Source organism: Lonchura striata, chromosome Z (assembly GCF_050655825.1).
Source record: "Lonchura striata isolate lonStrDom1 chromosome Z, ASM5065582v1, whole genome shotgun sequence".
Classification (NCBI taxonomy): domain Eukaryota; kingdom Metazoa; phylum Chordata; class Aves; order Passeriformes; family Estrildidae; genus Lonchura; species Lonchura striata.
In genome coordinates this window covers 25,213,050-25,230,659 of record NC_140740.1, presented here as the reverse complement: position 1 = coordinate 25,230,659, position 17,610 = coordinate 25,213,050, and the positions used below count along the sequence as shown (strand labels likewise).

Here is a 17,610-nt window from a genome sequence, read left to right as displayed (position 1 = left end):
TGAATCTCTATATTTTTCAAATTACTATCTCCATAGGAAGAGCTATATAAATATAGCACAACTTGTTACCACAGCATTATATATTCTACACTTACATCAACTGGTGGGGCATGATAAACATAGACTACAGTACTGGAACAATTATGTACCGTTGCATATTGTTCCTGCGATAGAGCGGGCACAACAAAAAATGGTTTAAAGAACAATCATTATTTAGATATAGAGAACCTCTGTAACTCTTCTAATACTTGAATAGCACATTCTCACAAAAAGCAATTGTTTGTGAACTAAAAAGCTTGATCCAAAGCCCAATGGAGACTCTTCCAATGTATTCAATAAACTTTGGATTAAGTCCTTCCTGAGGAACAGATGCAGTCTTTTATTCACTACCAGTGGAACAATAAAAACAACAAGACAAAGAATAAAGTTGTCTACAGAGGATAAAGCAGTCTTATCCTGCAACGGCTTAAATACATTAGGCTCTACAGTTAAAAGAAAGTACTGTAGAGCTGGTCAAATTGATTATATAGGCAATTCACAAAATGTACAGACCAGAAATGTAGTAGTTCCTGTAGTTCAAGCTAAGATAACACAGAAATAATTTGTTGCTGTTAATGAACAAAACTGTGATGGAAGAAGGAGCTGGAAGTTTTTTTATGACATAGCTTTTAGAGGGATTCGAAGTGGTTACTGAGACCTGGTCTTGATAGAGGCTTTCCTTTAATAAGTTTATCACATTCAACATATTGATTACTTATATGGCCCATGATGTTATCAAAATGCAGGTGATAATGGATGCTGATGTGCAGAGACCTCTCCTGCCCCTGCAGGAAAAATTGGAGGCAGAAACACCCCAGGAAAAAGAGTCTGATAAGGAAGATAAGCAACTATGGGAGATATAGGATAGTGGACTAAAGTAAAAGTGACAGCAAACAAGAGAAACAATTAGCAGAAATTGAGCTTTAGCAGAAACTAAGCAGGGTGGAAACCTGGGACTTGCAGCAGAGAAACAATATGAAGAGAATGTAATCAGAGGCTTTCAATAGGCCTCTGTAGGTCTTGTGAAACAATCTAGTGAGAGAGAAAGAGTGAAAAGTATGATAGAGAAAGAATGAAAAGTGTGTTTTTGAAACACCTGCATGGATTTATGTAGAAAGTAGAAATTGGAAAAGAAGCCTGATTAGAATAGATTGAAGTCACAGCAAAAAAAGACCTTCAAATGAGTATGTGGAGAGAAACAAGGTGGATTTTGAAAGAACTCTCAGTGGAATTTGAGGAAATATTAGTGTCTGGGGCAAGAAAATGTGATGAGCAGAAAAGGGCATTACATGAAACTTTAACCAGGAAAGGAAAAAGAGAATCAAAAGATGATGACTAATACTACACTAAGCAACTTCTATAATTTTTAATAACAATAACATTTAAACTTTACCTGCTCATATTGCAATGTTCCTAGCAGCCTGCAAAACAGGTCAGTTTTTTAAAATTCTGTACATCTAATTGCTAGGAAAAGCCAACACAGTAGTCACTTCTGTTCCAAATATGAAATAAATGGAGAAAGGCACATTTTGCCATGACATCTTTTCCTGGAGCATTACCACTGATGTACTCTGACAATAATGAAGAAAATAAATCCTTCTCCCTTTGCTTTTACTCCTACATGGGGAACTGTGTCAGCCTCCAGTGACTGAAATCCCTACTACACAACATCAGGACCCTCTTCCCATACTCCTAACATTTTCACCTTTATGTTGCTACAGTCTTAGTGAATGGTCCTGCAAATTTTGTACCTTTCAATCTTCTGAGTTTTGCACATTGAAGTGCTAATCTTCAGCAGTTAAGCTGCCTTTTCAACACACTTTACCAGGCCCTTGAAAGAGAAAAGCTGGATGCTTATTCCTTCTGAAATGGTGTTAAATGCCTCCAACTGGAACGTGTAGTCTGCTGCAGAGTGGATGGCAACACTAGAAATGACAGAAAACCAAGACTAGCTAGAGGTTCTCAGAAAATCAGAGACAAGTGGATAATAGTTTCAAAGAAGACATTTTTGTCTCATAACTAAGAATATGATTTTCCCCTCAAATAAATTTCTTGAATTAGAAAGGAAACAGGCACAGTGACCAAACCTATGGTCAGCTGAAAGATTGGCTGTCCTGCATTAAGCTGAGGTCTTAACTTCACTGTGTTTTCCAATCATCAGAAGTGCAATCAGGCAAAATGAAGCTATTATTATAGCTGATATGAGCTATTATTATAGATGATATGAGAACCTGATAATAGCCTGATAATAGGTCTGCTGATTAAATACACACTCTGCATTATGAAATCAAGCTCTGCACTACAAAACGGATATGCATTTTAATGTCTAACTCACTGTTGGAGCAAGCAATCTTACTTGTCTTTGGATATGGAGGTAGGGGGGCATGTTTTACATAAGTGCCACAGCTTGACAGTGTTGTTTCTCAGCTTAGACAGTTTTCATGCAGAGTCACAAAAACAAAATTACAATGCCGGGGGTCAAACATAATGTTTGATCACTTTGAATGACTGCTAAGTCCCTGGTTTCCCTAAGCACTGTTTCCTGCCTCCATGATGATACAAAGATGCACTCGAGAGCAATTAGCAGAAATAACTGGGAGTGAACTCTTAGATGTGTGCTGTGAAATGCAGTTCAGTAACTCAGATGAATTCTCTTCTCCATCACACTGCCTAGCTGTGCTGTGCTGAGGTAAGCTTTGGACAGGACCAGAGATGGACAGTGCTGCCTGGGAAAGCAATGATGAGGGCAGGTGAGAGACAGCTGGGAAAAGTACCAGTTGCAGAAAATAAACTACTTTGCTCTTTGAAGTTGGCTGGTACCTTGCCTTGGTGTTTTGCTGCATACTATGACTGAATTTCAGAAGTACCTGATCATGGTGGGCATAGAAGCGAGATATACCTGAAACTGCCTGAAGAGTCAGGAAGAAGGGGATATAAGGCCATGCAGGCTTATGCTTTGAAAAATCCCAGTCATGCCAGATGACAGGGATTTTTGCTGTTTGGGCTCACAATCTTCAGATACTTGTACTGTGCAGAAAAAGCATTTCCATTATAAAGTGATCCAGAGTACTGAAAATATCAAAGTTTCTCCCATTTTGAGTTCTGTGGAAAGCTTTCATCCACAACGCATTTATGGCAGCAGGACAAGAAGGAGGATGAGGGAAGGGGCATATCCTACATCTACTTGCATTGTTTGTTTCTTTTTAAGCAGCTGCATAATGAAATTAATTATGTTTTCCATAAACTTCTGGACTCAGGTTCTTTGCTGATATAGTATTTTATAACACCAATGAAAAAGAAAATTAGTGTTCTATTTCTGATAAAATATGACTCCAAAATATTAGCACTGAAAGATAAATTCAGCTTACTGCTGATCTTTTCCATGGTCCTAAAAGTTTTGTTGGAATTAGAAGTTTTCCACTAAGATAACCTCTCAATCTCCTGTACAGCAGTATTACAGAAAAAACAAATGTTGTTCATGTACATCTTCTTCCTTGATATCAGTCAGCATCAATAATGGTGATAATAAATAAATAAATAATAAATAAAGACAACCAGCTACAGTTTATGTTACTCCCACATACACATATTTTTTGAGCAAAAGCTGCAAGAATGGTTCAGTAATAAAGAACTGAACTTACACTCTAAAGAGAGCTGGAGGCATAATGGGATGCAACAATGCAACAATGAAGAGGCAGGATTTTGCTATTTAGAAATGTGAGAAAAAACAAAAAAGACCTCCAAGATTACTCACAAACTTTGTCTTGTTCAACAACAGGTCTAATTGGGCTTGTTCAGAACATGTTATATGGCTCTTAGGGAAGACTACAAATTCCCCTTCTGGTGAGGGAGAGTATTCCAAGTGCAGCACTTGTTTACTGATCCATATCCTGTCTTCACTGGTTATAAACATCATTATCTATTTTGTTGCACTGTGATTTCATGGTTGACCCCCGAACCCTGGTTCCTCCCCTGAAGGTGTCCTCCCAGGTGTGTCCATCACTCCTCCTTTGCCCACCCTGACCCCTGCCAGCACTGTCTGTCACTCCTGGCATTCCAGAAGGGCATTGAGTGATTGGGCAGGTTCAAAAGATGCCCTCCACCCCCGGGGCCATTGGGCCATCCAGGTGTCCTTTGTCCCCTGAGACCTCCTCTCCCATACCTGGTTGGTGGCTCCCTGTCCCTTCCCCCCTCCCCTCACCCAGGTAAAAGAGAGGGAACCACATGGTCTGAGAGTTCTGCTTGGAGCTGCTGCTACATTCAGAGGCCTGGGGGCCAGAATAAGAACTCTGGATCAAACCCTCCATCAGAACCGACTCCTGTCCTTCACCATAGCCTTAAAGGCTTCTCCACCAGAGGGAAACCTGAGGAGCGCAGCCCCTGCGGGGGAAGCTCCATCCCGCTGCCACCTGAGCCCCGCCTTGCCTGGGTTGTCCCCATGTGCCCAGCTGCAACATCCAGCCAGCCAAAAGTGTCCTGGGATGGAACACCACGGTGGCCACCATTTGGTCCAGCAGCAGGGGCCAGACAAGCCAACGCATGTCCCGTTCCCTATATTGGTAACTCAAATACTATTTGATGTAAGAATTTTCTACACTTAATTGAAAGCTATACTAATTACCATTTCCTTGAACTGTACAGCCAATAGCACAGTCAGGACCTAAGTGCAGCTTGTTGCTTCTTTGTTAATAGTTCCCTAAAGGGAAGGGAACTTCATGGTGGCCCAGGCCTCTGCTTGGAGTGAGTTGTTTGTTGAAAATAACACAGATATGAGGATTTCACTTTCTTGTTTCTATTAATTGAAAATATTATTGAAACAATACTGCAACTATGTCTGCATAGATTATTTTTGGAGCGGATCTAGAACTGAGAGTTTTCTTATATGAAAATAGCATTGGCCATTTGACATTTTAACAACAGAAAGGACTATAATTTTAGATACCTCTCTTGGCAAACTTGGAAGAGTTTATAACCAACTGCTCTATTCAATCTTTGCCTCAAACACAGGATTGTCCCTTCCACAAATTGTTATCAATTTATTAAGGAAAATTTAGCTCTTTGTCATTTTCTATTACTAAATTAATCTTTTTTCCATGTTGATAAGGATACTCTTGTGGACTTTATTGACTTTCCTGTGCTAGCATTTTGCTGATTCTGCTCACACTATATTACTAGCAACACTGAGTCAGCCTCCCTTTTGCAAAATTATGCCATTAAACCTCTTCCTCCAGCAGAGGATCTTTATTGAAAAAGCGACACCTCTTTTTCAAAAGCAAGGAGGAAGCAATGCTAAGTCAGATTTTGTTCTGTGTGATGCTACACCTCCAAGCATTGGAGGTACTGTACTTTAAAACAAATTGCATTCCACTATCACTGAACATTTTCCCCCTCTTTCTTAAGTATGACCTTAACTTAAGCTAGAGAATGTTACAAGCTGATTAAACTCCAGCCGAGGGCTTTCCCAGCAGCCCTAGAGGTCCTTCTTGTGACATTAGAGCTGCCACAAAGCAGCTCCACTGAGCAGAGCACTGAGAGCAGCCAGGGCACAATGTCTGGGAATGCCTGTCCAAGTCCATGCTCCAGCTCCAATCAGAATAATTTTAATATCTGATTTAACCAAAACATGAAGGGGTTTAATTTTTACTTATTTGCATTATCAATTTAGACCTTACTTTTATTGCTTGCGTTATAAATTATTTTCCTAATGAAAAGTAGTTTATTATTGACTGGTATCTCTGAGGTTGCATTGACTTGCTGCTTTACATAGATTTAACCTTATATTTGGTCATTGTTTTTGATACCCAGGATTGGGAAATTCTGTGTTATGTTGTCTGTTCTAAATTGTTAATTTAGAATTTAGTACATGTAGTCAGATTCGTATTTGTTATTAGTAGATCTGTTTGGTTTTGGTATTTTTTAATCATAATCTTGTTCAAGCACCATTTGGATTTTATCAGCACTGTAGAAAATAAAAAAAATAAAGCCTGTAGGAAATCTGGATTTTGAGATTTTTTTTTTATCACTAATAAAAGAAAGAAGTAAATATTGTAAGAAAAATCAAAATGTGTTTTGTGTTTACATTTTCCTAATTCAAAAAAAGAAGTTATGCAGATGCTGGCTTGAGCTGATTATTCACCATGGTCTTTAAGATCTTAAAGGTAGCTGATGCGAGCTTCTCACACTGGTTTTCACTCACAGACTAGAAGACACAAATGTGCTGCATTTTATCTATAAATGCTTCTCTAAAGATATTTAACTAACTGTCATTAAAAAATCCCAATTCAAATCTACTTTTATAGCACATGTATGAAATATGCTTAATCAGTCTCATATGAACCTATTTAAGAGCCTAGACTGCTGTTTAATTTAAAGCATGTGAAATATTAAAATAAACTCAGGTATTGATATGGCCGATGTATACTCAAGTTTGTATTTTTAAAAAATGTCTAGTCTACAGTGTAAAATTTTTGGAGACACCTCTCTCTAGTTTTTAACATGGTTGTTTTTGACTTTAGACAAAAACTTCTTCAGCAATGTTAGCCACCCTGAAGATTAATATCATGGCCCTGCAGTAATTCACTGTTCATTCACTGCCTTTCCACTTTTTATCTTACTGACAATTTTGTTTGCTGCTGTTGAAAACACATGACTGCGCATGACCACAGTGAGAATGACAAAGACAAATGAGTATTCCTGTCATGGCTTTTCCAGCAAAACAGTTTCCATGTAGCACCCCACTACGCCAGGCTACCAGGAAAGACACTTGGCAAAGACTCTCAGACACTTGCCCTCCTCATGCTGACAGGCTGCTCACAGGAAGCTGCCCTGAACAAAAAGGAGGTGGGGTAACAGTATTTGCAGGGGAGCCTGAGAAAGAAAAGAATAGAACCTGCAAGGGAAGATGTGTGGGAGACTGACTGTCAGTGAGGAAGGATAGAGCATTGGTTTGACACCATCTTCCATGAACCACCAGGATTATTTAACCAAACTTTTCAATAGATTCACTTTTGTTGAAAATCCTCCTAAACCTAACATTTGCACCAGACTTGTAAATATCTCGAAAGAGGCCCCGTGGAAGCCAAGTGAATACAGTTTACACCAATGGGGACTTCTGTGGAAAACTATTCCCAGCATGACAAGGTCCTTGCAGCTGAAGATGTGTTACATTCCACTGAGTGTGGGGTCCATCAAGAATTATATTTGAGTACTGTGCAGATCCCTGTGCCTCCCACAAGGTCATGGTGAGAGGAGACTTACCCCTGCACCCTCCTTGGCTTCAGAACTTTCACAGGAGCATGGTCCCGATGGGTCCCTCAGCAGCACAGCCAATCCTCCTGCACCTACAAAACCAAAGACATTTATTGTCCATGGGAGAAAACGCATGGCTGAGAGGTTGCTTTGCTTTGATTGGATCCATTCCTGCCCAGCACGCTCTGTCACCAGCCTGGTGTTTTGTTATTGTTGCTAATGAAACATAGAAAGGCTACAAAAACTGTGACTGACAAATATCTTTGCCAGCTGGAGACAGCTCTGTGTGCTGCATAGAGGCAGCTGCCTCTTTGGGGAAAATGCAATGGGTGCTTAGTGTTGACACAGTGTGCCATGGTTCAGGAAGAACATACTCTATTTCAGACCACTCAGTGGCCATCCTCTCTCTAGGGTTTTTCCCAGTGGCACTGTTGCCCTGGTTCCTGGTGGGGTGGTGGGATGGCCCTTGTCACACCCAGGGAGCTCCAGTCTTTCCACCCCCAGGCAGCTCCCTAGACACGGGTTGCTCTGTGCTCACCCGTGTTGCTGAGCTGAAGGTGTGCCTGTGCTCGCACCCTGTATGAGCTTGTCCTGTCTCTAGGAGAAGCCAGAGAACTTTTCATCACTTCTGTGCATCCAAAGGGCAGGACAAATAAGAGCATCTGGACCCCTAACTAAGAGTATGTCATTAGAGAATGCTGTTTTGTCATGCAGACAGTAGTTACCACTGCTTATTGGGTCATGTCAGGTCACAAGCACAGCTCACAGTGTGTGGTGTGGGCAGCCTTTCTGGGAGAACCTCTGCACTTTTATTTCTGCTTCAAGCCTAGACCTTGAAGAAAGTAAGAACATATCCACTGATCTCACTTTCAGGGACAATCTTGTTTAAGCATAGCTAGCTACAGATAGATGCTTGATTGCTTTCAGAATTTCCATAGCAATCACAATAATTAAATAATGTTGGGTTAGAGTTAGATTAAGTCAGTGAATATTTTCTAAGTTGTGAAATTAAATTATAGAGGTTACATGATCTCCTTCATAGAGAAGCAAGATGTGTAAGGATTTCTGTATCATATCCAGTAGCTCTGCTGAAGGTACACATTTACACAGAGAGTACATCGAATAAAGTTCCTTATGCTACCACAGCACAGTGCATGCCTACTAAATTTGAAATAGGTCTCTCATGTACTTATACATCTTGAAATGGCTCTGTAGCCCTTGGTTAATACAAGGATAGTTATTCCTGTCCTCTACTGCTACTTGAGTCTATAATTTTGAGTGTGTGTCTTCAACTCACTACTGTTTGTGTATACACCACCGTTGTGTTATGATTACTTATGCAAAAAGGATCTGTGTTTCAGAGATAACCCTTTGCCTATTTGTTGCTCCAGTGGACAGTGACACATGTTAACAGTGTTAGCTTGAGCTGTAGTTGAGAGAGACTTTCACTACAGACCTTCATCTTTTCTTCTAACAATATTGGCTGGTTGCAGCTTCAGTTAGACTTCTTTTGCTCTGGGAGAAGAATATTAAAAAGTGCCAGTGGAACTTAAGTGCCAAAAAAAATCCTGAAAATGCTTTTAACTTTTTCCAGCACAGGTTCTCTGGAGCTGACCCTTCCTCTTCCTATCTGCTGAGCTATGTTTACCATGTAGTCCACAGAGCCAATAGACAGCACTCAGGAAGGCTTGAGAACTGCATTAAAACCAATGTGAGTGGTAATGGAATTGAGATCTTTTTTCTTGTGTTCCCTACACTCTGAAACAATCAAAAAAGCCAGAACTCTAATCCTTTGACTTTACCACAGGGTTGATCCCTTCTTTCATTCATCTCTGTCCTCTAAGGGGTTCCCATAGAACACTGCTGCTTTGGAAATGAGGCTGCAGAAAAAGCAACTAGTTTATTCTGCTCTGAGCTATATTTTTCTGATTTTTTTTCTTTCCAGTTCTCTTTGACAGCTTAATTCATGTTAATCTCAGGCCAAACAGAGCCTCCTTTTTATATATCTATATATAACATTACAGCATAATGGGTTTTTGATTGTCTGCCGATAACTGTATGCTCTCCTGGTTTCCAAAACCAGATGTGAAAGAGATCTGTGTACCTTTTTTTATTGTTTCACTAAAACTTCCCTTCATATCCAAGCTTCTGTGAATCTTTTTCTGCAATGTATTTGGAATTGTGAAACCCTTTCACGTTTCCTTGAATAGATGCCTCCACATTACCTTGTAGCTGTCAGACTGGATCAGAGGATGGGAGCAGTTGGTGCTGAAATATCTAAGTCTATACTATAAATACTTCCAGGATTTAATGTCAGGCTAGATTTAGTCCAATTCCTTGGAGTGAATGTTACCATACTGTCATAAGGAATACTACTTAATTTGAATATTTATGTTTACACTATGGTTTGAAAAGTATTTAATATGACCCTGCAGCAAAGTTTCTGGTTTGGTTTCCTCCAAAAGCACTCTTGAATGTGAGTCAACAGTACATCTGTAGTGTGAATCACTCTGTATCTGAACCAACTGCAAATGTGGTAGAGGAGAGAGGGAAGAGTTCACTAAAAACCATACTACTCCTTTGTAATGAAATGCTGATGTATGTGCAGCCTAAGCCCAGCAAGAAAGTGTAGCCTCGTGACTAGGATGCTCAGTGGAAATGTGGGTTACCTAATTTCACACTTGTGCCACAACTAGCATTCTGCATGCCCCTTGGAAAGCACTGGTATTGTCTCAAGTTCTCCACTTGTAAGACATATTCCCCATTAATGTAGCACACTTGAAAGATTAAGGAGAGAGTATTACAGTGGTAATAAATGTACCTTGCTAGAAAAAAGTCATGAAAGTCTGAGAAATTAACATGTATAGGGAAATTACATAGTTCCTACACATCTCATAAAAGAAATAAGTATCATGAATAGACTTCATCCCTCACTGTTTTTGGTGACAGGCCATATCTGCTACAGCATTGACTTCAGACTTGATTTACGTGAAGGACATAGCAACTTCATAATCACCCTTGGATTAAAAAAATAAATATCCAGGCTTGTTCACATCCATGGATACGTTATAAAAGCCTAGATAGTACCAGTTCCTTGCTGCCATTAGCACAGCTAAGTCTTTACATTTGTAATCATCTGTACAACAGTGATGAAGTAACTCAACCAGAACAGCTGCAGGGCAGCTCCATCAGCACTCCTGGGGCTCAGTGGCTTTTCATCCATCTCTGCACATGTTAGTTCCACTTCTGTGCAGCACTGTGCTGACTTCTTTGTTTCCTTTTATTTGCTGTTAATTTCAACTGTGAATAGGGTTTGATAGATGACAGGAGTTTTGCGATAAAGAGGACCAAATAATACTACAGGAATGAAGCTGAGCTAAAAGTTTTTCCTTAAGTGATATATTCCTGCAGATTTGGGAGAGAAATCAAGGTGAGGATAATTAGAATTAATTTGGGCTCTCAAATTAATAGCATCAGCTAGTAGAGAAAGGAACAGATATAGTCAAGACAGGATGGATGAAATTTGTGAAAAAGTCCAGTAATTCCTGATGATTATTTGGCAGTGAATGTGCAAAATATGGATGGAAAAGAAAGGAACTGATGAGGATTCTGGAAAACTGCTGTGCACACTCACTCATTGCTCTCAACAAAAAAGGGAACATTTTATCTGCCTGCTCCTGAATCACAGTTCTTGATGGTTAGCACTGTGACTACAGGGAAGCAACTCTGATTGGGCTAGCTTTTGCTTGGGGGCACCACACTCATCTCAAGGATCCTTGCTCCAGAGTCTCAGTCTCCCAAGCACTTTGAGTTTCTGTTCTACTTCCACAGAAGATAGAAGAGAAGGGAAACTTTAAGGTGCAATTCAGCTACTAAAGTATGTAAACTTCTGCAGTGACCCAAAACTCTTAGAAAATCCAGGAACTACAGACTTAGGATTTTAGTTTTGGTATTTGTTTTAGTGACAGAGAGCTCTGTGTTTTCAGCATACAGACTCCATTGCTGTGTTGTCAAACTGTCAGGAAACAACTCCAAATCTATGCCATACAGCCATTAACACTGATGCAGTCTCTATCCATCCAAAATCTGGCAGACTACATTCTCCTGTCAAAGGAATTGATTCAGTAAAGGAGCAGGTTGTTGCGGTGGTGTGTTTTTCTTTCATTTAATATTTGTTTAATATTTGTTCCCCCCCCCAACCCCCCAATCTCCTCCTCTCCCCAGTGTCAGTCTTCCCTAGCTCTCCCCTAACCCCCTCATCTCCAAGTGGTCAATCCTCCCTTTCCCTGCCCCTTTCCCTGGAACCTTCCCTGTCATTCATCCTAGCCCCCTCCTCAGCTTCCAGACCTTTCCCTGTCTATTTAGTGAGGCTCAACACTCTATTGATCCATTTGTACTATTCCACTCCCCTGTTTCCCCTGATAGGTTTGTGATATGTTAGTTCTGCCCTAAACTCCTCCCCTGCTATTCCCTTAGTGGTTGCTGTTCCTACACCCGTCCTCCTGAGTTCTGTATAAAACCTCTGCTCCCGCCCCCGAGGGGGTCTTGGGGCTCACTGAATAAAACCATCCCGTTCACCCCCAAGTCCCGTGCCGCCCTCGTCTGTCCCCGCGCGCCACGAACTGAACTGCAGAGCTTGCAGGGGGAAGCGGCTGCCCGTTCTCTTCCCTCACCGCCCAGCCCGGCACGGCTCGGAGTGCCGCGGCGAGAGGAGCGCATGCCGCGCCACAACAGGTTGTAGTGTAACAGAAGCTGAATCAGAGAACAGTTTTAGTGCAAATATGCGTCTCCTCCAAGGAAAGGCAGATAAAGTACTTAAGAATATTCACCAGGAAAATGAAATCAAGCTTTCTTCATTTCTCCCAGTATAGTAATTTTTGTCTGACCAAATAAATCATCTGCTTGCATGCAGATGAATCAGTTTATTCTTTTTCACTGAGACAGTTTGCTTGTGGGAACATTTCTAGTAATTTTCAAAGCTAAGGAACATCGTATACGTGTCCCAAAAGCAAAAGCTATTACTCCTAGATTGTTCTTTTCTCCCCTTTACAGGGTGCTTGTATCCCAGATCTACTGGCCAATCTGCTGTTCACCAGAGTTTCTCCTGCACTGTTCAGACTGGAAGGGAACAGATTAGCTCAAACTGCATAAGTCCTGGATCAACATTTAACTTGGTTTTGAACAGGTCAGGGAGGCAATTTATTAGAGCAACTATTTTCATTTGACTTGGATCACAGGAATTCCTACTGTATCTCAGTCTGCTTTCTTTCAGCTACCAAGGACTTGTCATTTAAGATGAATGATTGACTATATTCTCATGTTGATGTCTTGGCAGTGCCCAGCTCAGCCAGCAGGAAGATGCCATGTTGCACTACAAAGCAGAGTTTGTCACCATTGATTCCTGTGATTAATAGGTCTTCAGAAAAATAAAATCCTCAAAAAAGAAGAGGGAGAGAAAAAAAGGCAGTCTAGGAAAAATCTTTTAGCAAGAGTGCTGACATGTTTATTTATTAAACCACTAAATGGCTTGGTGGTTTCCTGGCGTTCAGATTGTGAGAGGTCACAGGAAGAAAAAGGCACAACGTCAGTGGTGAAGAAAACCACTCATTTATCTGTTTTTTGCACTTCAATTAATGCTATGTTGAGTCATTGCATGCTTGCTATATTTTGAAACAATAGTAGGGAAAATTTCTTACCCGTTTAATCATGTTTTGAGGGCTCTAAGAGTTAAGAAAAAAATTTATACTCTATTTCACAAAAACTTCAGTCTTAGAAAAACTATTGCAGAGAGTGCTGTAGGTACCACTTCTTTTTGACGTGTCTCATAGCAATTGTCTGAAGCATACTAGCTCACGTAATGTGTTTTTCTGTATCTGATTGTCATTTTATTAACTGGGTTGAATGCCCAGGTTATAGAGCTAATAACATAATTCTTTTTTGCTGATTTGCTTTTCCTTTCTAAATGGTTTCCCTTTTTTCAGCTTTTACACTGTGATGTATTTTGTACTTAAATGCAAATAAGACAAAAATCTCCCTACTTGTACTAGGAGGAGGGAAATCACAGTTACTTATGCACCAAGAAAAAGGAGCCTTGGCTGGTGACATCCTTCCAGAGTGACATCCATCCACCAGATTGCTGGTTGGTTTGTGACCATTCCGGAAACACTGTGCTGCATCTGTACTAAGAATAAATGTCAAAGTCTCAATCTGCAAAATTCAGGCGCATGTTTTAGATGCAGATGTCTGGCACCATTTTAGAAAACACCTAAGAAGACTTTCATCCGGCTGAGCAATTAAAGCTATTGCACAGATCTCCATCACTGAGATGGATTAGCTCCCTTCAACTCAGGGTTTCAGGAGTGATTTGAACTAGCCCAGCCTCACCATACTCTTGACATGGTTTTTGCATGTTTCAGTTGTGGGGGAAGTGATGGTGGCTTGGAAGACCAGTTATATCTTCAGCTATTCACTACAAGGTCATGCAATACCAGTCTCAATACCTGTCCCTTACTTCTTTTAACAAGGATTTTCTACCTACAAACATAGTTTCTAGTGACCAACTGTGATGGACTACTGTTGGTTCAGATCTTGTGTGCATTTTCTCATAGATTTAGCTCTGTGGGAAAAAAACATTTAATAGTTCTAGCACCACAAAATAGCTGCAAGTGTGCAATGAAGTTCATAATTTCTGCTACGAAGCAATCAAAATGCCCTCAGAACCATAATCTACATATATTTTGAAAAGAAACCTTAAGTATAGACCAGCTCTAAATTTAAAGCTATTCTAGGAGAATAAGATTGTAATGTTGCTTAGAAAATAGCTCCCAGTCCCAGCAATCTTGATCACCATGAAGAACTTTTGATGGAAGTGACTGAGAACCACTAAAATTTTTGACAGAGAAAATGTCTGCAAAACACAGGCTAAAACTCTGATATGAATTTGGAAGCATGGATAAGGGGGAAAAAACTGTGAATTCTGTTTCTCTTGCTTGTAATAATTTACCTTGGAATGCATTCCTTTCTTTGGAATTACCAGGTAAGAAGAGTGATATTCTATCATTAAAAGAACAGATAGGCTCCCAGCTTTGTTTAGAGTTAGTTCCTGTGTGTGACAGAAGTGCAGCCAAATGATGAATTCATTGCCTTGTACAAGAGTTTAAAATTAGCAGAGAACTCCTTGAATGATATGAAGCAAGGAAGCACAAGTGATGTAATGCAAGTTCTTTTTAATCATGATATCTTAAAGCTAACCACAGAAAGAAAGCAGAAGGTAGCAGAAAGATTATCCGCTATTGATAACCATTCCCTATGAGGAGAAAGAAAAGCCACCACTTACAGAAACAGCACTGAAAGAGCATCTGTAGTGCAGGGGAGGAGAAAGCTTGTGATGCTAACCTTGCTGCACCTGTATAAAGGACTTCTTAGCCCCAAGAAATGCATGTGTGTAAATAACCATGAAGACAAGGTTCTAATCTTCTCATCATAGCCAACAGAAAGGACTGCAGAAGCTATGTCAAATTCCTTTAGCTGCTAAGTCAGACAGCTTATCTCCTCTTTTCCTCATCCTGACCTTGCCTACTTATGTTTATATATTTCTGCTGGAGTTCTCATGCACTGTCATATAAATGATTAGCTTGCATTCTTCTGATGTAGACAAGGCATATTTTTGTGATTATTTTTTAGATTTCCTTAATTAGATCTGTAGTTGTATCTACCAGTGGTTGGGAATGCTTCATATGTTTGCAAAAGATGTTGTGGATGCATCTGCAATAGTCAAAAATGACATGTGCAGTTAAACCTACTTTTCTCTTTGCTGACTTTTAGCAACAGACAGGACATTCCCCACTAGTATCGGATAGTACTTCTGAAGTAAATATCTGTGTCTTTGCAGTGCACCTCCTGGGAAGGGCAGGAAAGCAATCTCCATTTTTCAGCTAACTATGTCTTTAGATTATTTTCCAATTATGCTTATCTACTTTTTCCTGTGAAAAACCAGTTTGACTCAAGAGGGTAAACCTTATATATATCAGATGGCATAACTGCAGAGGGGATGGGACAAACATACTCTGCTGACATTTAGCTGCAGCTAATAGAGTGTATATGAGAGAGACTACTGCCATCAATTTCCCTTTCACACCTCATGGTCTCCTAGGAGGTGACATTTTGAATCTGGTTTGCATTTGGAGATCTTGTAAAAATGTCAGGCTCTCTTAAGGTGACTACAAGTGATTGAACTGCATGCATCCACCTGTGGATTTAGGAATAAACAGGTATAACTTATTCTGAGCAGCCCTGTTCCATGCTGGTAAAAAAAATGTCATATTCCCAGATTTTCACAGTTATCCATGAGTTAAACTAGTAAAACAAGGAGGTTTATAGCATAAAACCATGAAGAACTAGTTCAGTTTTTGACAAAGCAATAGGAAAACCCCTGAGAACACTGAGAGTGGGTTTATATGCCCAATTATTTTGTGGTGGTTAAGGGCCAGACTGCAGTGAGGCAGATGTAGCCCAGACTATCTGGAGTGGTCTAATGTTTGATCTCCAGTTTTGCATACTTTTGAGTTAAGATTGTACTGTCAGTTGTTTTGAAGAAATGTGCATTTTTTCTGATAGAAAAGTTTGTATCCATAGCTTATGGCAAAGTCAAACTACCAGTTTTGCTTGATAGGAAATGGTATTAATTAATGCCTTGTCACTGTCTTCTTTTGTGGTGAAGATACGAAAGAATCCCATCCAATCCCACATTTGTACTAGGCACACATGTTAATGCAAAACCTGTAAATTCTGCAATGGTAGAGTCAAATCTTGCTAGACCTGGCACATGAGAGTTGAAAGGTGCAGGTGAATTGGTGTCATCATGGCATGAGCCATAACAGTGCTGGAAAGCCATGAAGTCCAGGAGAGTGTACCCTTTCAGGCCATGTATTTGTTCGCCCAAATTTGAGGGTAGATCTACTATCTACAAGAAGAGATCCAGAGCACTGAACAGAATTAGTAAATGTGTAATCAAACTAAAATCACTGATGATGTAAGGTTAATATAATCTGACTTTTGACAAAAGGGCATCAGAGATAAGATCCAGACATAAAAGGACGAAGATACATGTCTTCACCTAAGCTTAGCTGTGCCACGTGGTAATCAGTTTCAGTGATTTCAGAGGGGGTACTTACAGAGTAAGTTACTACTCAATTAGAGAAGATGCACAACATCTGGCCTCTGTGGATAATCTTAGAAAATTATATATAATTAGAAAAAATTATAATGTTTGCTTTCAAAGTACTACTTGTTTTCACTAGTAAACATAATACCCAGATATGGTATATCCTTCTCAGTTATTCACAGATCAACTCCCCAGTTAAAATAGCTAGTGAAATGTTTAATTTCCCAGCCACAGCATTCAAAAGAGGCATGACTTGCTGGTCAAAACTCCAGTCATGTTTCTTATTAAAGCCATACGCTTTTAGAGAGTTCAGTAAAGGATTTCTTGACTCTCTACTAAAGGAAGAGATCAAGTGCTTTAAAAGCAAAAGACAAACTAAAAAGAAAATAAATTATGATTTTGGTTTCATGATATTGGGCTAGGATTTTCATGTAGAAGTTTTAATATTTCAGGACTGAGCATAATTTAATGTGTTATGTCAAAGTATGTCATATCCATCACCTTCCAGATAATACTTAGGGCATTATGAGAAATATGCAATAACCAACACTTCACAGAATCACAGAATAAGCTGAGTTGGAAGGGATCTGTCACACTACAACACGAAATAACTCAAGCATGCACACTAGATGCAAAAGAGGGAAAAAAGAGGAAGTTTATGTCTGACTCCACAATATATAGAATTCCAAAAATGACAGTGGATTGGAGGATGAAATTGCTACCTCTCCAAGCACACTGGTCAAACCAACAGTCTATCAATTCTCTCCTCCCACAAAGAAGAATACAAACCAATCATTATTTCTATGATAGTGCATGAGTACTCTTGTAGAAATATGCAAATGTAAGAAGGCATAGAAAACTTTTAGAAGAACTTTAAAATGTTCAAAAAAGCTGGACGACAGAGATCCACAAGGGTCATTGACTCCAACTCCTGGCCCTGCACAGCTCCCTTCCCAAGAGTCATATCACATGCCTGAGAGCATTGTCCAAACTTCTTGAGCTCTGTCAGGCTGGACTGTGACCAGTTTCCTGGGGAGCCTCTTCCAGTGCCCTAACACCCTGGTGATGAACCTTATCCTAATATCCAACCCAAACCTCCCCTAACACAGATTCAGGCCATTCCCTTGGGTCCTGTCACTGTCACCACAGAGAAGAGATCA

General features: G+C 40.0%; 1 protein-coding gene across 15 annotated transcripts in view; it reads right to left on the bottom strand.

The window, feature by feature from the left end:
* The window catches only part of PALM2AKAP2 (PALM2 and AKAP2 fusion), a 280,598-nt gene that overhangs the window by 103,968 nt on the left and 159,020 nt on the right, over positions 1-17,610 (bottom strand). For all 15 annotated transcript variants that reach the window (XM_085567945.1, XM_085567946.1, XM_085567952.1 and 12 more), the window contains one exon: positions 7,297-7,379. In XM_085567945.1, the coding sequence (XP_085424071.1) occupies positions 7,297-7,379 (83 nt within the window). The remainder of the gene's footprint in view (positions 1-7,296; positions 7,380-17,610) is intronic.